The sequence below is a fragment of the Heterocephalus glaber genome, unplaced genomic scaffold, assembly GCF_053883595.1.
Source record: "Heterocephalus glaber isolate CG9 unplaced genomic scaffold, H.glaber_assembly_v1.0 deba00000937, whole genome shotgun sequence".
Classification (NCBI taxonomy): domain Eukaryota; kingdom Metazoa; phylum Chordata; class Mammalia; order Rodentia; family Bathyergidae; genus Heterocephalus; species Heterocephalus glaber.
In genome coordinates, this window is record NW_028258173.1 from 2433504 (window position 1) to 2457975 (window position 24472).

Here is a 24472-nt window from a genome sequence, read left to right on the forward strand (position 1 = left end):
AATAACCAATGCTCGCTGATCGCATAAATGAGAAGTGGTATCTTCCTTACCTAAAGCAGTCACATTCCTAAAGTTTTCCCACATCACATCTCGGTAGAGCTTCTTCTGGGATGGATCCAACAAAGCCCACTCCTCCACGGAGAAGTTCACAGCCACATCCTCAAAGGTCACTGCCTTCTACATCATCAGAAATATATATCCAGGAAGAAGAGTGAGACTCACAACACAAAATATCTCAAATCTGCTCATGAGAAGCTGGCACAAGGCTGAGTCCCAGAAATGGTTACTTCATGCCTTGTTCATCCAACACTTATTCTTTATCCTCAGGCACTTGTCACACAGGACTTTTGAAGCTAGATGGAAATTCACTGCTAAAAAAGCAGCAGAACATGATCGTTCTCCTGCTGATTAACCCCAGTTTTATTTCTACACTGTCTATAAAGCATGGCTTATGGAGATAGCCTACTAGATCAGACGTGGAGTAAAAAGAACTGGGGTAGATGAATATCTAATGACTTGCTCTGACAGAACATAGAAACTACATCTATTTTCAGATTATTATTTAGGAAATAGATCCCTTTTTCCTCTTATTGTATTTAGACAGCATTGTAAACTTGAAACTGGTTTCATGGACAAAACTATAATTAAATACGAAGTAAAAATCATAAATGGTAATTTAAAATGCTAATTAAAAGTATTACAGTATTCATTGGCAAATGTCTAACAAGGAAATTAGATTAAGGTAAACAAACATATTATCTTACAGCCAACTGACCTGAAATACTTATCTGTCACCAAGATATAAAAATTTCTAAGGGAAAGGAAATGTGTGGATGGGCCAAACAACTGAAAGCCATGCCCCTAGCCACAGGCCAGGGATATGCACTCAGCCCAGGGAGGGGGATGGAACTGAATGTTCCCTCACAGCCACACACCGTGCCCCATATGGCCCCAAGGAGAGAGCCAGGACAGACCAGTCAGTCTGAAATGGACAGATGGTAAATTTTGCAGAAGTACTCAGAGAAACAAAAAAGAGAAAAGAACATCCAGCAGCTACTAGACAACATTAAAGATACCAACTTAAGGTTAACTGGAGTTAGAGAAAAGCTAGAAGACAAGACAGATGGAATTAGTCATATGTTTATAGATATCATAGTAGAAAAATTCCCAAAGATGAGAAAAGAGTTAAAAATATAAGTAAGCCAGGCTTAAAGAACACCAAAAAACTATGATGAAAAAACAAGATCATCAAGGCTTATTACCAAGGCTTATAATAATCCTTTTTACATTGCCAGATAGCCAAAACCCACAACAACAAAAATTTAAAGCAGAGAAAAACCAAAAAAAACACCTATAAATGTAAACAAATTAGAATTACAACAGATAGAAACTTTAAAGCCCAGAGGAGCTTGGAGAGCTTGGAGTGATGTATTTCAAATCCTAAGAATGAACCGCTTCCAACCTAGTTTAACTTACCCAGTAAAACTTCCTTTCAAAATAGGTGGAGAAATAAGGACATCTCATGAAAAAGACAAGCTCAAGAGAAATATGAATAACTCCAAAAAATACTCAAGAATATCCTAGACAGAAACACTGGAGCCAATACAGATATTCCTCATTTAACAACCTACCTGTTTTAATGTCTGTTTGAATTTACAACTGAGGCATGGTGTTTCTGACTTATGACCTGCCACTCAACCTTAATGGCCCATTAGTTTTGTATAGTTCTGCACATACTGATAGAGCATCAATATCTTTCTGTACAGTGCACCTTGTTTATACAGTACTCTTACTTTTGCTGATTGTACTTGTACAGTACAGTACTATAGTTTTACTTTGATTTTTTTTTTGGTACAGGGGATTGAACTTGGGACCTTGTGCTTGCGAGGCAGGTGACGGCAGAACTGAGCTAAAACCCCGGCCCACAGTACTACAGTTTTATGTTGTTACATATTACAGTACTGCATGTAAAAGTTACACAAATAAGGGCCGGGGATTTAGCTCAGTGGCAACGTGCCTGCCTTGCAAGCAAAAGGTCCTGAGTTCCATCCCCGTTACTGCCAAAAAAAAAAAAGTTACTCAAATAAAAGCAAAGTCACCAAATTGGAGTTTCCTTTGACCATTTATTGTCCTGAATACTGCAAAGTGCATACTGTATATAATTCCTCATTTAGCACCTCATTCATTTAACAACCTAATCACAGGAGCAAGACTCAGTCATTACATGAGGAATGCATGTAGCCTACTGTATTTAGGCACATTCACTAAGCATGTTGTGCAAATAAGCACAGCATTCATGAAAGACAAATGTCTTCAAACTACATGTTATTTCTATGATGTCTAATGCTGCCTGCAGACAAATAAGCTTCTCTATATATTTTGGATATTGAGGCAAAAAAGCAACCTTGAAAAATACATGGTTTCCCTGTTCTGATGCAGAAGGGAGTGACCTGGAGCGTGGTTTGATGAGACCCATGGATCACATATGACACAGGCAGAACAGCTGTGACAAAGGGCCAGAAAAACTTACCAGCGCACTCCTCTTTCTATCGGGCTCACTTCTAAGGACTATCTGCTTTCAACAGTTCCTCGCGGGATAACAATGCTGATTCACGTGGAGTTAAATAAATTCTGAGATATAAACAACTTCTTTAGAAGTGACGTTAATGTTGAATCTTTTTAGTTTGTAGAAATGTATCACATGGGTGCACATACATATTTTCTCAATGGTTATATATACACTTCCAAACCACAGGAAACAATTAAAAATTAATTAGCATTGCTATTCTTGGCTCTGTGATGGCTTCATCTGTTTAATTTTTGTCTTACTCCCTGGCTGGTAAGCTCCTTCATACATACTTTATATGCCTTTCTATCCTCCGTGGTGTTTACTGCAGAGGAGGACACAGCAGTGGCTCCATTAATGCCAGTTTCACTGTCAAGCATATTTGCCATTTCCAGTGTGTTTTACAGAGTCAGGGTTCATGATTCTGTGATACCTTGTTAGTAATATTTTAGTTTGATTGCTTCCTGGCAATGACCTGCACAAGCTCCTTTATTAATGAGCCAAAATTAAATTTTACAATACAGCTTCTAGCAAGATGAACTGTGTGAAGAATTCATGGAAACTGCCAAGATGCCAGGAGAGAACATTTGAAGAAATGTAGAATTAGATGTTTTAATGATTTGCTAATGATATTATCTGGATAGCATCTGTTTTACAATCATGATTATTGATGACTACTTTCTATACCATTGTTAGATCGTAAGATAAGTTTTCTCAATAATTTGTATCCCTGCTTTTTTCTGACATGTGCAGGATCAATATTACCTGAACCCAGCCAATGTGATGATTTGTTGCTGGCTGCTGTACTGCATTTTAAAGGTTATTGGAGAGTGTGTGTTCTTAAGAACAAATAATTTGGGCCGGGGATTTAGCTCAGTGGTTTCGCTGCCTGCTGTGCAAGTGCAAGGACCCGAGTTTGATCCCCGGTACAAAAAAAAACAAACCCAAATAATTTTTAGCTAACTAATTTGACAATATATCTAATACATATATCATTCATGTAACAAGCTACCTGTTTAATGACTCTTCAGACTAATGACAGGCACACAGTTAAGACTTACGTCCCACCGGTCAGACTTAGGTATGACCTGTTTTTTTCTTTTTGTACAGTTCTGTACATCTTGTTGGTGGAGCCTCAATGTCTTTATTTTGTACAGTACACATTCTTTTATAAAGCACTGTAATTTTTCTGATTTTCCCTACAGTACAGTACTGTAGTTTATGTTCTGTTATACATTTGAGTACTCCATGTAAGAGTTATGCAAATAAAATCAAAGTCAAGTTCAAGTTTCTTCTGACCATTTCTCTGTTTTGAATATTGTAATGTACATACTCTGTAGAATTCCTCATTTAGTGACCAATTTATTTAGTGAACTGCTCACAGGACCAGAACTTGGTCATTGAATGACCAGCGTCTGTATGGCTAAACACCCAGATGAAATGAAAACACAAGCAAGGTGAATTGGTAAACAACAACATTAATGGCAGGAAAAGAAAAACAAAGACGTCACCAACAGAGAAAGAATGCAATTATAGTGATTAATCAACACATCTCAATATTTCTCAACATTAATGGCCTCAGCTCTCCAATTCAAAGACACAGATTGGCAGACTGCATTAAAAAAACATATCCTTGGGGCCGGGGATGTAGCTCAGTGGTTATGCTGCCTGTCTCGCAAGTGCAAGGACCTGAGTTCGATCCCCGGTACCAAAAAAAAAAAAAAAATTCTAGCAGTATGTTGCATTCAAAAATCTCATTTAATGCAAACAATATGTATAGGCTAAAAATTAAAGAATGTAAAACAGTATTTCAGGCAACATTCTCCAAAACAAGCAGGGGTAGCAATTTTAATCTCAGACAATGTGAACTTCCAGGTAAAGTTAATTAGAAGAGACAAAAGATCACTACACACTACTTAAGGGAACAATACAACAAGAATGATAATGTTTAGAAATATTTATGCGTTGAGTACTGCAGCACCTAAAAGATCAAATAAATACACAATCATGAAGAAATATCAGAGATGAATGACACCCTTGGACATAAGGACTTACCGTGTACCCACCCAATAAAGCAGAGCAGACATTCTTTTCTGCAGCACATGATAACATTTTCCAAAATCGATCATACACTAGTCCACAAAGCCTGCTCAGATAAATAAAAGAGTAAAAAATCACCCCATGTGTACTATCAGACAACTGTGGAATGAAAATAGAAATCAAGGACACAAGAAATTACAGAAATGGTAGAAGAACCTGGAAAATTAATCACACACTGCTAAACAACCAATGAGTCATACAAGAAATCAAGGTAGAAATGTAAACATTCCTAGAAGTTAATGGCAAAGGGTGTACAAGGCATTGTAAACACTGGGGCACTGTGAAACAATCCTGAGAGGATTGTACTGTAATCACCACTCACATTATGAAAACAGAACAACTTCAAGTACATAACCTTATGAGAAATCTTAAGATTCTTGAGAAACAACAATCCAATTTTCCCTCATTGGATGGCAACATCCATTCAGCACCAGGCCCACTGCCTCCACTCTAGGTGCATCAGCATCTCCACCCTACATTATGCCAGTGTTATGGGCACAGTTTTTGCCTAATACAATAGGCCAGTCCCCTGCCTGGTTAAGCAGCAAGAGTTAAGGTTCTGCCTATTTTGCCCCATAGTTGGGATGCTCATGAGATACTGCACAGAGGCCTGCAACCTCTCTGGGCCCGCAGGAATCTCCCTACATTAGTGCTGGGGAGATCTGAGTCTCCCTCTGGGAGTCCTGAGTTGACACAAGCCTCCACCTGGTGTTGGGAGACTCTCCCCCTGACATCGGAACATATACCGGGTAAACAGTGTTGGTCCCCAAATAGCGGGAATCCATGACAGGAGCTTCAGAACCAAGGCCCACAGTCCCTGTTCTGATACTCCAGCCTGAACAGCTGCCACAAACAGGGCACTATGGAGAGGTTCCCTTGAAATGAGTAACTTCCATACAAACTCACAGATGATAACGAGGGGCAAAGAGGAATCTGACTTGTGAGAGTAAAAACTATTGGCCCTGGAAGAAAACACTCTTCTGGAAATACACAGGAAACTCCCCTACGCCCGCCCCCTTCCTCATTCACGTAACCCACTTTTTTGTCCTCTATTGGTACATTTTTTATCTTTTACTATTTTTTTCTTCTGGTGGAAGATGCAGTTCCCCTACCCATTTGCTCATCTCCTCCCACTTTTTAAACATTACTTTGCTTTCTTTGTTTGAATAGGGACCTTCTTTTATTCTCTCTTCTCTCCCTTCTTTTCTCACTTTCAATTGCAATTTTTTCTCTCAATATCTTTTTCTCATTTTCTTTTCCCCCAGCTTAATTTTTATTCTGGATTATTTATATTTTTCCTAGTTGGTCTTCTCTCTTGCTGTTATCTAATACCACTAATTTCCTTTCACTCCTTAACAGGATATTTTACATGAGTCCTACCACATCCTCCATTTCTATTGTTTTATACTTTATAATCTATTTCTTTTCTCTCTTCAGGCCTCCATACCCATACCATTTACCCTTATGAATCTGTAAGTATTTAACTATAGTGTATCTTACTGCAGCTGAATATTGTTTTATGGTGAAAAGGGGTAAAACTGCTCTATCAAGTAGATATTGACTGTGTATAATTTTCTGCTTTGGCTCAGATGTTGTTATATAATTATAAAATCTGGTACCGATGGTTAAAGTGGCAAAGTAATAGTGATTACAGTCTGTCATTCTCCAGTTTGTGTTTGATGCTATTGTTATTACTGATTACTCTGGCAAAGGTAACAGTTATTGTGATCAACCGATCTTCCTTGTATATTGTCTAGAGGTCATAAACAATACCACGGTCCAGTACAAAAGAACTGGGTGCTAGGCCAAAGAGGCTGCAACCTCTCATCCCTAATAAACACAAGACACAGGATCCTGGGATAGATTCAAGGGCCTAAAGCCAGCTATGCCTCGAAGACACTTCTGAAAAGTAGACATTACATAAAAAGGTCTTCATACTCGTGATAAAGCTTCCTAACATAAGCAATTCACAAGCCTCGATGCAGAAAACAAACAAAAAACAAAAACAAAAAGAAAGTGAGAAAACAGGGAAGCAAGCTGCACTCCAAATCATCAACTGCCACAAAGCAAATCCAGGGAGCGTTAAGGTAGAAGAAATCAAAAAGCATTCAGTTGACTTTTCTGAAATGGTAGCAGAAGTAACAAAGCAGATGAATAAGTCTCTTGACAAACTGAAACCAGAAATAATTACACAGGTAATTAAAGAGATGATAACCATAATGAAGGAAATGGTTAGAGAATCTAGAGTAGATACAGATACAAAAAATAGAGAAGCTTAGGAAAGACATGGAAATCATGAATGCATATCATAGAAAAAACTGGATTCCATAAAACAGAATCAAACAGAAATCCAGGAGGTCAAAAATTCTACTGCAAGTATATGCAGCAGAATCACCCAATGTTAAGGTAGAACATCAGATTTAAAATACAGGGTTGTGGTGATTATCAAATGAAACATTTCTTTAAAATACCAAGGGGTCATGGGAAATCAATCCAACAGCTGCTAGATGATGCAAAGAAGACTTAAATAAGATTAATTGGAATCAATGAAAAATGAGATGACAGCATAAAGGGCATAAAAAACCTGTTCACAAAGAATTAGTAGAAAACTTTCCATGCACAGAAAAAGAATTTGACTTCCAAATAAGTCAGGCATATATAACTCCAAATAGTCATAATCAGAAAAAAACAAACAATGGCAAACAAACTATACCACGGCAAATAATGGTTAAGATTCCAGAAATTCAACACATGAATAGAATATTAAAAGCCGCCAGAGAAAAGCAACAAATCAACCTATGAAGAAAAACCCATTAGAATCACAGCAGACTTCTCAACACAAACCCTCAAGTCAAGGACAGTCTGGAGTGAAGTATTTCAAAACCTAAAAGAAAATATTCTCCAACCCAGACTGAAGTACCCCACAAAATTTTCTTTCAAAATTGATGGAGAAATAAGATACTCCCATGCCAAAGAGCACCTGAAGAAATTCATGACCACCAAAACAGCGTTTTAAGTAGTTCTAAAAGACAGTCTACAAAAAGAAAATGAAGACAAAAATTCAAAGGCTCCTAATAGAATGAATCCACCGGGCAAGATAACCAAATAAAAAGAAGGGAAATAAAGGGAACCAACAACAGAAAAATAATCTAATGACACGGATAAGTCAACATATATCAGTTATAACCACCAATGTGAATGGTCTCAATTCACCAATCAAAAGAGACAGACTGGCAGAATGGATCATGAAACAATATCCAAGAATATGCTGCATACAAGAAACATTTAACTCAAAAATAAATTCATAGACAGAAAGTTAAAGGGCAGAAACAGGAACCTGGGTGGGGGGGTGGGGGGTGGCAGGAGTGGCTATGCTATTTACAAAGTGGATTTCAAGCGAAGACCATCAAGAGAGATAAAAAAGCCACTAGTATGTAAAGGAATAATCCAAGAGGAAGAGATAACAACAGTGTATATATAAAATACCAACACACCCAACTATATAAAACAAATACTAATGGATATGAAAAATCAGATAAGCATTAATCCAGTTATAGTGGGGGATCTCAATATCATACTGTCACAAACAGATCAACTAGACAAAAAATCAACAAAGAAATATCAGAGCTGAACCAAACCTTTGAACAAATGGACTTAGTAGATATCTAGTGTCACACCCAACAACACAGAATACACATTCTCCTCTGCTGCACACGGGACTTTCTCCTAAATAGACCACATACTAGTTCACAGAATATGCTTAATTACATGCAAAGGAACTGAAATTATCCTATGGATAGTACCAGATCACAGTGCAAATTGGAAATAAATGGCAAAAGAGACCACAAAAACTACACAAACACATGGAAATTAAATAACACCCTTTTGCAACCAGGAATTTAAAAACTAGTCTTTCCCCCACCCTACTGAACCATCCTCCCAAGGAAAATGTTCTCTTGTCCACAGGCTGAATTTTGAACAGAAACCAACACCTACCCTGCCACTTAAAGGTTCACTTTCTCCTCTGAACTCAAATGTGTTGCTTTTTGAACACCAAAAAATTTTCTCTCAAAAAATAGTAGGCCTGAAATTTAATAGTGACAACACCTAGATCTATTACAATTCTAACAAATTCAAAACCCAGTGCTTGCAGTGCTGCACTGTAGATGTGCCTTCCTCCGTCTGTTCCCCATAAAACCATCAAAGCATGATGTTCTGCAGACCTCAGCTGCACTCCCTGTTCCAGTTACGGGCAGCCCCTTCACCTCTCCCTGCACTTCCCTTATCACTACTACTATAAATACATGTGCTGCAGTTGTCTGGCAGTCCTTTTCTCCCATCAGGAAGATGGCTCCACCTGGCCTCAGCTTTTTGTATCTCTTTGTCTGTCTTTTCTTAATCCCCCACCATTCTCCCTCTAAGGGTCTTTGAGCTATGCAAGACATGGCAGTCAGCACCTGAACAGGCAGAGTATGGGACAAGTGGAATTTTCAGGTAAGAGGAGGCCTCTGGGTATGTGCGCATAAGTTTAGGGACAAGGCTGATTGGAAATTCACCAGGTGTAAAACATGGGGCAATCAGGATCCTGCAAGTGACATTTGTATACAGAAATGCTCACGGCACTTTTGAAACCTAAAGGGTCTAATGCAAAGATCTCCCAATTAGCAAAGTTTTTGAATTTCATTCAGGAAACCTGTCCCTGGTTCCCTAATTCCAGAACAGTGAATCCAGAGACATGGAGGGAGGTGGGGCAACAGCTACATGCCCAGTATATGGCTGAGGAGACCCTAATTGACCCTGATAGCAAGAGGTTAATTTTTTTTTTTGTACCAGGGATCGAACTCGGGTCCTTGCGCTTGCACAGCAGGCGGCGAGACCACTGAGCTAAATCCCCGGCCAGCAAGAGGTTAACTTTATATCATATAGTTCTCACTGAAATTTGGTCTTGAACGCCCAGTAGAAAAATATAACTAAAGATATGTAAAATCAAGAACACTGTAATAGCTAGATTTAAAAAGAGGCTCCAATCGCTTACCCATTCTGACAGTTTCCAGATACACTGGTAGCTAACCATCATTATGGGTCACTAGATAAAACCATGGTAAAATGAACTCAAGAGTTTTAAAAATATTTTAGGCCAAACTGTTTTCTGAAATTAAATTTTTAGTCTTTTACAGCTACAATTAAAAGATGTTTTGAAATATATGACTTATCGATAATCTCTATTGGTGGAGGGTCTACAGGTCACCAAGTTACATTCACTATTTTAGTCCTCTAAAAACAATTTCTAAACATGGCTCTTTCCCCACACTGCCTTTTTATCTTAGTGCTTATACCTTGACTATACATGCTCTAGTTTTTAAAAAATTTTACTCTTGCCTATAGGCTCCCAAACTCAAAGTGATCATACAAATAGTATCAACAACAAATGTGCTAGACATTTTTTATCAAAAACCACCAGATCAACCTTATAAAGAGTTTATAATTACTAAATTACCACATGATTTTTATTTAAGGTCTGTTAAATTAGCTCCCTAGAAGGGGTTCCTAACTGCAGTCTTCCCTACATCGACCCTTCTCAACTCGAAGCAGTCAGATGAAACCTGCACCCCTTCTCCCGTAACCACAGCTGGGGACAGCCCTTGGAAAAAAAGCTTATAGACAACTAATCCAGTTAAAAGCAATATAGGTCCTTATAACCCATAGACAAGCCATTGTTGGGTGTACTCACTTTTCCCTAAAAACACACTCACCTAAACAAGAAAGGGGGAGTACAGCTACCTCTACAAGCTCAATTAGATTTTGTCACCTTCTCTAGTTGCTTTCATTTAAAACAATTTTAAATCCACTTATGGAAAGTAAATATCCTCCATCAAAACTCCATTGACACTAAGATAAATCTACAGACAAGTCCCAGACACAAATGTTATCAAAGGATGTCCTAACTAAAAGGTAAAATGGCTCAATGTAATTAATAACATAGGGGCCAGAGTATGCTTGTGTTCCAACTGAGGACAAACCCAGACCTGCAGAGATCACCAGACCTGATACACCGCCTGCCACTGAAACCCAAGATCAGACATATCGTGCTACAGAGGAAACAACAACCAACCAACACCATCGTAAGCTGCAACTACAAAACAGAAAAGGGGGAAATTCTGGGAGCTCCATGCTATAGATGTGCCTTCCTCCCTGTCTGTTCCCCATAAAACCATCAAAGCATGATGTTCTGCAGACCTTGGCTACTCTCCCTGTTCCAGTTAAGGGCAGCCCCTTTACCTCCCCCCCGCCCCGCACTTCCCTACTATAAATAAATGCACTGCAGTTGCCCGGCAGTCCTTTTCTCCCATCAGGAGGAAGGCTCCACCTGGCCTCAGCTTTTTGTATCTTTGTCTTTTTTTTCTTAATCCCCCACCATTCTCCCTCCAAAGGTCTGCAAGCCATGCAGGACACGGCAACCCAGTCCTACCTCAATGCCTTAACTGCAGAATCCAGCCTAGAGCATGCAATATTTCATCATGAGTCATCATCCTGAAGTTATCAAAGGGTAGCACAATGAGTCATTTTAGATATAAAATGAAGATAATGCCTCAAAGTGCCTATGACAGAAACAGACAGACATTTCTACTATTCAGGACATGATAGTTTTAGATCTTATGTTCCAGAATATGAGAAAATGACCATTATTTTGAAAAAATCTTGAAAAATATTCTTGAGGTAATTTCCATTTTAACACAGAGCTAATCTCAAATTTACAGATAGATGGGCTGGGGGGGACTTAGCTCAGTGGTTTTGCCGCCTGCTGCACAAGTGCAAGGACCTGAGTTCGGTCCCCAGTACCAAAAAGAAAAAAAAAAAAATTACAGATAGATATCTACAGCAAAAGAATGCAGGGATGTATTCTAGACTGTTCTTCACACATTCTCAGACAAAAATCGCAACATTTTGGATATCGTTTTTTTACAGTGTCAGGCCCTGAACTCATTATATAGCCCAGGCTGGCCTTGATCTTATGGCAATCCTCCTGCTTCAGCTTCCTGAGTTCCAGGACTACAGGCATGTGTCACCACCACTGGCTAATATTCTGGATATGAAAACTACTGATAATGCTTAATTTCACTAACCACTGTGATCCTGGTAAATAGAAATAATAATAAAATCCTCACACTAGCTAGGCTTGGTGATCCAAACCTGTAATCACTTCAATCTGGGAGGCTGATGCAGGAGGTTCAGAGGTTTTAATGCCACCATCTATAACAAGGAGATCCAATCTCAAAGCAAAACAAAACAAAACTGCCTAAATATAGATCACAATGAGTGTTCTGTGTTCAATCCTGAGTACTCCTCCCATAGATCAATTTTCTAATTTCCAATTTTCCCTCAGGAAAAATGAGGTGAACTGATCAGCAGAAAGAGAAGACTTATTAGTCTAACGTTTTCTAAATTTCTCTTTCAGGCCTGTATCTATTTTAAGCCACATTCAACTCAAGCCAGCCTAAAAACAGCTTTTAACATTACACTAAGAACATTCTGTCCGGGGATTTAGCTCAGTGGTTCTACAGCCTGCCTTGCAAGCATGGTCCTGAGTTCAATCCCCGGTACCAAAAAAAAAAAAAAAAAAAAAAGATAAAAGGGGCAGAAAGAAGTTGGTAAGGTTCCTTGTTGATTCTATTATCTTCTCGCTGCCATGAACTGTTTTTTTCTCTGCCATACCCTTCAGGTATACGCCACTCTGCCTTGGAATCAGCTGATTATGGACTGGAATCCCTACAAACTGTACACTAAATAAACCTTTCTTGTCCTAACTTCTGGGTATCAGGTATTTTGTCTCAGCAACAAGAGTAATATAACTAAGGCAATAGTTAAAAAATTGGATGAGCTAAATTCAAAATTTGAATGACAGATGCAACAAGAATGAGGAATTCTCAAAACGATGTCAGACAGAAATACTTGAAATAAAAGAAACTACAGAATTCACACATTAGGCAGAAATGACAAATGTGATGACAGTGTCTAATTCTGAGGACAAAATAATAAATTACAATAAAGAGCTCAAAGAAGCCAAAAAGAAAATAAGAGAATAAGAAAAGACTATCCAGCAGCTACTAAATGATGATAAGAAGACAAATATAAGGCTAGATTTTCTAGAGACAAATTTGAATATTGCAGATGGATTCACTAACATACTTAGACAAATAATGGAAGAAAACTTCCTAAATATGAGAAAAGAGTTTAAAATGCAAACAAGTGACACTAATAGAACATCAAAAAATCATAAAAGGGGAATCTCAGCAAAGTATATCCTTATTAAATTACCAGATATCCGGGGGGGGGGGGGGAAACCCCAAAACCAAAAAAACAGAATTTAAAGGCAGCCAGAGAAAAACAAAAAAAAATCACATAGAAAGGCAAACCAATTAAAATCACACTAGACATCTCAGCACAAACCCTGGGGGCCACTGGGGATTTAGCTCAGCGGCACAGTGCCTGCATGGCAAGCACAAGGTCCTGAGTTCAATTCCCAGTACAAAAAAACAAAACAAAACCGAGGGCCAAGAGATCTTGCAGTGAAGAATTTCAAGCCCTAAGAGCAAATAACTTCCAACCCAGATCCCTGGGTTCCTCAGGGATTTTCTAAAAAACTATGTACTTTAGCATAATGGTAACAGGTTATACATCTCAGTAACTGTGCTGGTGGAATACAGGAAGCAATCTTTGTGTTCAGCCACTTGGCTGAAAAACTGAAAGGAATGGAGTAATTCCCAAACATTTATGGAAGCCACTTCACCCTAATCCCCAAATAAGATAAAGACCCAACTAGGAAAAAAAAAACCCTACAGGCCAATCTCCTTAAGGAAACAGATGTAAAAATCCTCAACAGATTAGCAAATACAATGCAGCACATTATCAAAAAGATCATACATCCTAGTAAGTAGGTTTCATCCCAGAAATGCAAGCATGGTTCAATGTATGTAAGTTAATAAATGTAATATGTCACAGAAAAAGAAGTATGGTTAAAAATCAAATGATCGGGCCGGGGATTTAGATCGTGGTTTCGCTGCCTGCTGCACAAGTGCAAGGACCTGAGTTCGATCCCTGGTACCAAACACAAAACAAAACAAAACAAAAATCAAATGATCATACCAATAGATGCAGCAGTCTTTTGACAATATCCAAAATCACTTCATTATAAAAACACCAAAGCAAACAGGTATAGAAAGACCATACCTGAATATGTTAACAACATATTATGACAAACCAACAGCCAGCATCATTCTAAATGGGAAAAAACTAAAAGCATTCCCCTTAAAATCAGGCACAAGACAAGGATGTCCACTATCACCTCTTTTTTTTTTTTTAAATGACAATTTTAATAGACTTTTTTAAAACAGTGTACAAGTATAAAACACTGGTTTTGTATTTCAAACGTTGGAGGAAGATATCCAGTCATTAAACAGTCTACAAAACATATGCCAGTAGATTACATAAAAGACTGTGTACAATATAAAAAGAGCTGAAAACAGTCTTCATTGTAAAAATAATTTAAAACAAATTTTTCAATTTAAAATATCATCTACAGCACAAACACATGCAAATGGAAAACTAAATATGGTGCATTCTTTAGTGTAGCCAAATAAATTCAAATCGAGACATCTTTTAGGTAGAGAAATGGCCATTCAAAACAATTTTCTTTGCTGGCAGTAATGGTCTAGCTGGATATTTTATGGATAAAGAACAGCTATACTTCAAACCCTTTTTATTGAAATAAATACTAAACCAACTTAGGAATACTTCCTAATTTGGGAGTAATGTTCAAAAAAAGCCTGGAAAATAAATGTTTACTGTGCAGTTTTATAAAGTATGAACTTTTTTGAAATACTAGAAGCTTCTGCAGTTGAGAAAGTTGATCTCTAGTTTTAAGGCAGGCTAAGCTTTTAAATAAAAAGTACATTATAAGAACTAGTTTCATTAACTATTCTGCTATTACAGGTTACATCATGTTCATCTCCATAATACTAGACTAACAGTTTGGTATTCATTACACCAAATCCTCCCAATAGGAGACATGTACTTTCTGGCTGAGTAATACTTAACATCTTTTTAGTTTGGAACTGTAATCAGGGGCCTGTTGCTCTCCACTAATGGAAAAACAGCAGTCCAAAATGTTACACTCTCCTCACTAATAGTACCATTATTACAGATTCAGAAAGAATTTGCATATTCACATCGTGGCAGTTTTAATACTTCTGGGAAAGGATCAATGCAAGCTCCACCACAGTGATAGGTTAACAATGGCAAATATTTCAAAACTAAGGGGATACAGGCAGGCACTATTGTTTCTGAAGCAACTGAAACATTTCCAAAGCGTTTATTTTTCAGTTTAGTTTTATGAGGTGATACAGACTAACTGCTGCGTGTCTGCAGAAGTACAAAAGCCATCTTCATTTGAATAAATACAATACTCCTTGAAACTCTTAGCAACAAGTCTTACTTTAAAAAAGTAAAGACAATTGAGTGCTCCCCCATATACTGTTGACTTCCTTCTATTCAAATTGCATGTCATTTGTGATTTTTAAAAAGTTAGCTGCCACAAGTTTTTTGGAAAATGCCAGTGTTTAAAAATAGGTAATTGTGCTAGAAGAATCAAAAGTTCAGCAGAACAGAGATTTTGAGGACTTCAAACCATTCAAACAAAGAAAAGTGAAAATACCATTCTTTGGTCTAGATAAGCTGTTCCCTTTACATTAATTTAACATTCCAATGGCTTTTTAAAAACTTGAAAACGTTGAAACTAACTAGGCAAAACCAAAATCACATATACATATGGATAATACAATGAATCTTTAAAGAAAATTAAAATCTTGACCAACAGCTGATTAAAGATACTTAGTACCTTTCTTTTAAAAAAAGTTAGTGTTGAGTATACAAGTACAGAAATAATGGAAGTTAAAAAACTATCCATGAAAAAAAGTATTTTACCAGTCTATAAATATTATACCTTTCTGGTATCCTTGCTCTATTGAGTACAAGTAAACATTCATTTTGACATGCTAAAGTTCCTAATGCTAGTGGAACAATTCCTGTACCTGGACATTCCATTATGATTTGTTTGATGGATAGTTCCTATCTGTTACTTCCTGTTTTGTGGATATAGCTTCATTAACTGCCTCTTGATCACCTCCATCGGCCCCAAATCCAGTTCCTCCAGCGATCTCTGGAGCATCAGGATCGTCCTCGAAGCCATTGTAGAACTCTTCAATTTCACTTTCATCCTCCAAGGGCTCTTCCAAACTTGGACTCTGGCATGTGCCACTAGCACTGTTACTGCCACAAGAACTAGAGGACAATACGTCATCTTCAGAGTCTGAATACACCTCAGCGCCGTGGAAAATGTAACGATTTGGCAGTAAAAACAGATACTGATTACCATCAAGCCGCTTACTAATCTGTTCCTTTGCAAGTCTATTGGGCCAGCACTTTCTCACTGTTTCAGCAACTGAAGTTCTTCCACTTTTCTCTGCAGTATTGGAACTGTCCTTCAGATCTGGATTTTCCACATTAATACTCTCAGCATTCCTAGTAGAAGCCTGTACTTCCTGTGGTTTTTCTTCTACATAGCCTTTTGATTCAGCTCCTTCTAAATCATCCACACTGCTCCTGGTTGCTTGGTCTAAAAGTTTAACAATCACTGAAGAATCAGGTGAAGTTCTTTCTGGTGAGCTTGAGTCTTCTGAAATATGAAGAGGTGTTGGTGGCAACTGTGACAAATGAACCAACTCTTTCTGTGTTCGTGGAGGTTTCTCAGTAATTTCTGAAAGCTTTACAGGGTTACAACAAAGTCTGGCAAATTCACCACCTAACCTATGACACAACTCATTAATTATGACATCACAGTCTCCAAGAAGCTCTACATCAAAATGCAGATGAGGCAGAGGTTCCCGATTAACTAATATCTGAGGCACTTCATGGGGTATGGAACTTGGAATTAGTGCTACTGGTCTCACTTTCAGGGAAGACCCAATAACAATGAGGAGATCAACTTCATCTTTGTCATACTTCATGGCTCTATGAAACTGTTCCGGTAAATTTTCACCAAAAAAGACAATCTCTGGCTTCAGGATAGCACGTGGTTCATCAGGTGGGCACCTAGGACATCGAGGGACTACCTGATTAAAAATATCTCCCCGTACAGCTTCACAGTCAACTTTATATTTACAAATCAAGCAAGACGCTGTTGCAAAGGAACCATGACATTGAACTATCCTTTGGATTCCTGCAACTTGTCCCAAGGTATCTGTATTCTGGGTATAGTTGCAAAGTAGTCTTCCTTCTTTATCTGATAAGGCTACGAGCTGATGACAGAGAGACGGTTGGAACTGTCCAGGATATATTTCCTTTGCAAACTTAAAGAATGGTCTTGGATCTTTTCTGAAATACTCAATATCAAACACGGCTTGAGGATCTGGAAGATCTGGGAAGCCAACAGCAAGGCGAGCCTAAATGCCATCTCGTGACCTGGAGCCGGGTACCCCACATGGAACAGGTACCCAGCTCCAGTTAGCACTCTTCTTTTTGGCACTCTTGCAGCCATTTCCCAGCATCTTCAACTGTACTGACATCGTTTCTTTTTTCCTTTTCGGTGGTTCTGAAAGGACATTAATGACAATCTGCCACCATGTCATGTCAGCTAGTGCAGGTGGTGGAACTGTTTCCGGTAGTAAATCTTTAAGAATTGTTCGAGGATCTGTGCCAATCATGAGATGTTGTTGAACAAAAGTATATGGACCCTCGTCGTGGTCGTCCTCGTCGTCGTCGTCTCGTCGAGCTCCAAGGCTAGGCCCTGCAGGCCCGGCCCACTGTCTCCTCCTCCTACCCCGGCTGTCCCCTGGGCTTCTCGCTCCCCGGCCGCCGCCTCCACCACAGCACCGCGGCCGCCCCACTGGGCTCACTTGGGCTCCGCCCAGGGACGGACCCTTCCCTCCGCGGCCTCTTGCGGAGCGGCTCCCCCGCAGGCGGCGACGCGGCCTCCCTCTCGGCCGCCGCTGCCGAGGGGGAGCCGGGCTGAAGGTGAGCGCCGGCGGGTCCGCCATCTTCCAACTGCCTCTCTGACCCTCGCCCCTCACCTCCTCCGCTGCCGCTCGACGCGCAGCACTGGCTACTGTCACCTCTTCTATTCAACATAGTACTTGAAACATCAGCCAGAGCAATCAGCCAAGAGAAAGAAGTAAAAGTGATGGAGAACATTTGAACTATAAGTTAGTTATTAAGGTAGCTGAAGTAGAATAAGTAAGACATTCCTTTAAGATTTACCTTTCCTGTAACTCTTACTGTTTAAGGTGATGGCTAATTGAACCTTTGACCTGTAACCTAGCTGTGGATAAAATTTAACCTGGAGAAAAGCAAAGTCGAAATGTTTGGGTAGTTTACAACGTATGTGTTTTAAGAGCCATCTGTTTGTTATATGTCTGTGACTTGAACCATTAACAAGAACTAGTTGTAAAAGAGAAACAGAAATTTTAGTAAGACCACCAGGAATGAGGTAATGGCTAAAAGAAGATATAAAAGGAAATGTTAAAACAAAGAATGGGACGGACATTGATCAGACGAGTTTCTGGCAGTCCCGCCTTGCTGGCAAGTAAAGGCTTTGTTTTTTTACCCAACTTCTGAGTCTCAGTACATTTCTTTCTGCGATCCCAAAACAAAAGGAATATGCATAAAAAAAGAAGAACTCAAATTATCATTATTTAGATGACATTATACTCTACAAAGACCCAAAGAACTCCATCAAAAAACTGAATCATTAGCATTGCGTACAGCAACAATAAACAGGATGAAAAGGAAATTATGAAAATAATACCATTCACAGTAGATTCAAGAAAAACGAAATACCTAGGAATTAACCTAACCAAGAAACTGAAAAACCTTACATAGAAAATTATAATACTCTAGGGGCTGGGGATTTGGCTCAGTGGTGCTGCGTCTGCCTGGCAAGCGCAAGGTCCTGAGTTCAGTTCCCACTAACGAAAACGGAAAAAAAAAAAAAATATATATATATATATATATATATATATATTATTCTGAAGGAGACAGAGGAGGACATCAGAAAATGGAAAGATGGCTTCTATGCTTCAATAGGCAGAATCAATCTTGTCAAAATGGTCACACTCCCAAAACCCGTACAGATTCCATGCAATCCCAGGCAAGATGCCAACAGCATACTTTACAGATCTTGAAAAAAACAACCCTAAGATTAGTATGGAACCAGAAGATATCCAAAAGAGTAAAAGCAATTTTAGGCAACAATAGCAAAGCAGGAAATATAGCAATACCTGGCTTCAAGCTATACTACAATGCAATCGTGATATACAGCTTAGTACTGGAACAAAAATAGACATGTGGATCAAAGGAACAGAATCAAGGATATAGAAATTCCTCCAGACACATTCAACTATTTCATCTTCAACAAAGGGGCCAGAAGCATATGTTGAAGGAAAGAGCCTATCCAACATGTGGTGCTTGCAAAACTGGTTATCTGTGTGCAGAAGATGGAAACTGGACTTTTATCTCTCACCATATACTAAAGTGAAATCTAAATGAATCAAAGATCTAAACATTAAAACACAGACATTAAGCTTACTGGAAGATAAAATGAGGAAAACACTTGAAAACACAGATGTAGGAAAGGATATTCTAAACAGAACTTCAATTGCACCAAGAATGGCAAGAATTAACAAAGATTGTATCAGACTAAAAAGCCTCTATACAGCAAAAGAATGAGCTAGTAGAGCAAAGAGACAACATACAGAATGGGAAAAAAAAACTTTTGCCAGCTACTCACCAGATAAAGGACTAATATTAAGAATATACAAAGAATAAAAAAATTAAACCACCTAAAATTAATGATCCACTCAAGAAATGGGCAAGAGAAAAGAACAGACACTTCACAGGGGAAGAAATACAGATAGTCAACAAACATATGAAAAAATGCTCTACATCTTTCGCCATTAGAAAAATGCAAAGTAAAATAATGCTAGGATTCTCACTTACTCCAGAAAGAATGGCAATCGTTAAGAAATCAAACAAGAAACACTAGTGAGGGTGTGGTGGAAAAGGAACCCTCCTTCATTTCTGGTACAAATGTGAACTACTGCAGCCATTCCAGAAGTCAGTATGGACGTTTCTCAAAGAACTGAAATTAGGAATTCCATATGACCTGGTTCTCTCTCCTTTCTAGGTATCTCCCCCAAATAGCTTAAGACATCATACTACAGTGATAGATACACCGCTGTTTATCGCAGCATAATGCATAACAGCTAAATCCTGGAAACAGCCTGTATACCCATCAACAAATTATTCGATAAAGAGAATGTGGTTTTTATATATAGTGGCATACTATTCTGCTATACAGAATGACAGATTTGAGACATCTGTACAAAAATACATGCACCTACGGGCCAGGGATTTAGGTTCCGCTGCCTGCCTTGCAAGCTCAAGGTCCCAAGTTTGATCCCCAGTACCAAAAAAAAGAGAAAAAAAAAAAATAGATGCACCTAGAAAATATAAGGTTGAGTGAAATAATCCAGACCCAGGAGCTTAAATACCACGTGGCATCTCTCAGTTGAGTAAGGCAAAGTACAAACAGTAAATAGACTATGACATGGATCTCTTGCAATAGGTAAGTGCTTCAAGGGGTGAGGGGTGAGGAGGGAAAGGGGAACTAAGTTGAATAAAGATATGCCATGTAGTAGAATCTATTTTACCTCAATTAATATAAACACTGTATGACATAACAGCTGCTGAAATTAATAATATCACTAAGCATGAAAATTGGCATAGGAGAATGGGAGGAGAAGGGAGGAGGAGGAGAGAAGGAGGAGAGGATTAGAAAAACAAGCTGTGGTATATAACTACTCCCCAAGATGACTGGAAACTGTACGAATTGCAAAGATACAGTGGTGAAATTTTAGGCTGTACCCAGATGAAATTGTATTTTAATAAGCACTGAGAGTAGAACTTTATTATTCCTTTTAGGTTTTTTAGAGACAGGGTCTTGCTATCTAGCCCAAGTTGGCCTCCGACCCAAAGAGATCCTCCTGCCTCAGGCTCCATGCTCCCAGGATTATAGATGCACACCACCATGCTTGGCTGATACACAGGAGGACGTCAAAAGACAGGTTTTATTCCCTTTAGAGACAAGCGGCTTCCTAAGACTTAGGGCGTACACAGCCTCCCCACCTCTTCAGGCCAGATGAAAACAGAGCACTGTTAGGACAAATTTGAAATTTTAGAGAGTGAATAGACTGACAAATCCCATTTGCTTTCATTCCTCGGTGCCAGGTAGGGGAAGGAAATCCAGGACTTCAATGTCCCTGAGCAAGTGCTCTACAACCGAACCATGGGCTCTGAGACAAAATTCCTTCTTAAAGTATCTCTTGTTTCAAATATAAGTCACAAAAGGAATTCTGAAATATTTAGGACTCGATGGTAATTTAAGAATATTGTCAAAGTTTCAAATAAAAACCTTTCAGTTAAGTATAGAGGTTTTAAGAAATATGTTTAGCAAAATTTCATAAGAAAAATATAACCACTCATTAATAACACCGAAATCAAATCATCTGAAAAATATGAACAAGACAGAAGTAACAACAAGGCAGGGGTAATAACACAACTCGCTATAAAAATGAGAAATAGTTGCAGACATCATTGATATTTTAGTTTCTGAGATTCACTATGTGCCCCATGCTGATCATCCAATTTTGATCCAACTGATTAACTCTGGAATGTTGGGATTACATGAGCATAGTGTACCTCTGCACCTGGCTGATCCAGGATATTACAACATAAAAAGTATAATTAAAGTATCATTTAGTGAACATCAGGTAGTATATATAAAGTCTTAGTAATATGTAAAATTTCAAACACAGTAATGAACAACAGGGACTGCAGAGAATCTAAAAGTTGGCAAGGAACTCAAGTGGCAAACAAAAAACTTTCCTTCACAAATTCATCTCCCAGTGGCATTCCAGGTGCTTCTATGAAACTTTGAGATATAGATCAAGATGAACTCTGTACATACACCAACTCCCCATGATGAATATATTTGTTACGTATATAAAATATATGCTAATGCAACACTTATACTAAAAAAAAGGTATGCTCAGCTACATAAGGTCCCCCATGTCTAATTCAAAAAAAAAAAAGGGTAAGAGAGCCAGGCATAGAGGAACATACTTGTATTCCCAGCATTTGGCAGGATTGCCATGAGTTCAAGGCTGGCCTGGGCCACACAGTGAGATCCTGTCTATTACATAAATAGGAAATCTCTGCAGAAATTTCATCATGTTAGTGCGATCTTTACCTGAAACCCAGCCACAAGTTTACAAGGCTGTAACACCCATGCATGCAGATTTTCAAAGCCAGGATAAAATATAAATAGTAAATTAGAAGTGTTGATTAGGAAATAGCCTCTCATCTTGGCAGGAAGTAAGTGGTAGCACAGGTTCCCAGTATATGGGATGCCCTAAGTGCAATGTGAAGTACTATATGCACACACACACTCACACAGCCACAATATTTTAATTAAGTGACGTTTGTGTATTTTATCTAAGATTAGGATAGTTTAGCACTAGAAACATAAATCAACAAAGAAAAACCTATGATTATTTGAATCATGTTTCCTAAATCTTAATTTCTATTAATTGTTAAGCATCTCTAATGAAAAGCCAAAGGGATTAACAACTAGATAAAACACATATACCACAAAACTAACACATGGGACTCTAAATGAATTGTTTTCGGATCAGAAATAAGTCAAGAATATTCACTATCTTCACAGTTCTGTCACATGAGACCAAAATTCATGTGTCATGTTATAATACAAGGAAGAGAAATAAGTGACATACGGACTAAAATGGAAGAGGCAAAACCATTATCCACAGATACGGAGATCAGAGGAGAAGAATGAGACCTAATTGGCCTCCCCGTTGGGAAGCGAGAAGAGGGCACACAAGCGCGCTGACACGATGCAGCGAAAAGTAAAAACCACTCCAGGTTAGGTTGTTTACCCGGAGAAGTACCGCGGAAGGTGGGAGACAGATGAATCCTGTGGAACTCTAATTGCTCCGCGTGTGTCTGAGTGCCTGAAGCCAAGGTGCGCCAGTCATCTGGGGCTCTATGTCAAAAGGAGACAATGAGTCCCCTGGCCCCCCGGATTTTAACTTGTTTCTGTGTCTTTTTTATTTCGCATCTTCATCACCCCTTGGTCAAGTGTGAGCTTAGCTCTTAGGCTGGTTCCCACACACAGATGATGAAAGAAAGTATCAAGATATAACATCTTAGAACAATGACAAGAGGCTCTATCTTGTCAGAGATTAATTGCAAAATATTATAGTCTTTCTCATAGTTCTAATACTCACTAAAACTATATGAGTACAATAAAGCCAAGAGATTCCCAATTAGAAAACACAATATAAAGGAATAGCTCTCAAATCTTTTTCTTAATCAAGGTCAGTATAAAGAGAAAAAAATGGTCTTTGGTTTAGATTTGAGGATGAATTTTTGTCATACTAGAAGTTTAAAAATGTTATTAATACAATCAAAAGTACAAGGATGGGGCTGGGGGGCTGGGGATTTAGCTCGGTGGTTCTGCCACCTGCTTCCCAAGCACAAGGTCCTGAGTTCAATCCCTGGTACCAAAAAAAAAAAAGGACAAGAATGGATGTACTTATGACATGTGAGTATCATGAATATTTTAGGGAAGAAATTATATTTTTAAAAATAGATTTTATAAGAAGATTGAACTTTTATCAATTTGTGCATAAACTTCTAATGTCAGCCTTAAAAGGAGTTAACATTCAATCCCCAGTACAAAAAAAAAAGGAGTTAACCGATGGACCATTCTGCTACTTGCCTCAATTTGTATCAATATTTTGTTTTATACAAGAAAATCTTCCTCATATACTGCTGTAAAGGAAAGACTTTATCAACAATGAGAAACAGGCATAAACCTCCAAGCATTTATATATCCATCTTTATGATACCTTATAAAGAAATCCTTTAAAAATCTGCAACATAAAGGGAATGGAATTAATATGAGAAAATGAAAAAATAGAAACACAGTCTTTGTAAATAGGGAGGATGGAGGGGTTGAAGGGAGGGCAGGGGAAGAGGGAAAAAATAACCAAGAGAGCATGTAAAGGTGCAGATTTCCAATGATGTCATTATATGGTACACTTAAAATGTACCAATAAAAGGATATACAAAAAAAAAATCTGCAACATAGTCATAGAGAAAAATTCCACGCACAGATAAAACTGGACAGCCAAGCAGGGCCACAGGTCTGTAATCCCAACAGTTGGGTGGGTGGAGGCAGAAGAAAAACACAAGTTCTTGCACAGCCTGGGCTACAAAGTGAGTTCAAGGTCATCTGGACTGTTCAGGGAATCCCTGTCTCAAGCAAACCAAGAGAAAAATGAATTGAAGATGATCTGAATATGTAGAAAATAATGTACAGACTTAGATTTGATGATGGGATATGCTATAAATTTTTGAATTATATTCTTAATAGAACTATATTTATACTAGTGAACTATAAATGACAATCCCTTCTGAACTATAATTTACAGTAACTATAATTTACAATTCCTTCTGAAAACAAAGGACAGCACTATATTTTTCAAATCTGAAAAGGTAAAGAGAAGTTTTCCTTTGCATTTCTTTTTTTTTTTCGTACCAGGGATCGAACTCAGGTCCTCGAGCTTGTACAGCAAGGCGGCAGAACCACTGAGATAAATCCCTGGCCCCATC

At 38.4% G+C, this 24472-nt stretch overlaps 1 protein-coding gene and 1 pseudogene across 2 annotated transcripts in view; both read right to left on the reverse strand.

The window, feature by feature from the left end:
* The window catches only part of LOC101723185 (uncharacterized), a 9756-nt gene extending 9564 nt beyond the window's left edge, over positions 1 to 192 (reverse strand). Inside the window, exon 1 of the mRNA XM_004860895.4 lies at positions 51 to 192. Coding sequence (XP_004860952.3) covers positions 51 to 84 — 34 coding nt within the window. The 5' untranslated portion in view covers positions 85 to 192. The remainder of the gene's footprint in view (positions 1 to 50) is intronic.
* On the reverse strand, positions 50 to 24392 carry LOC147828734 (NAD-dependent protein deacetylase sirtuin-1 pseudogene; annotated as a pseudogene). The gene has a single exon (XR_015450194.1). The product of XR_015450194.1 is annotated as an NAD-dependent protein deacetylase sirtuin-1 pseudogene (transcript).
* Between the last annotated feature and the right edge of the window lie 80 nt (positions 24393 to 24472).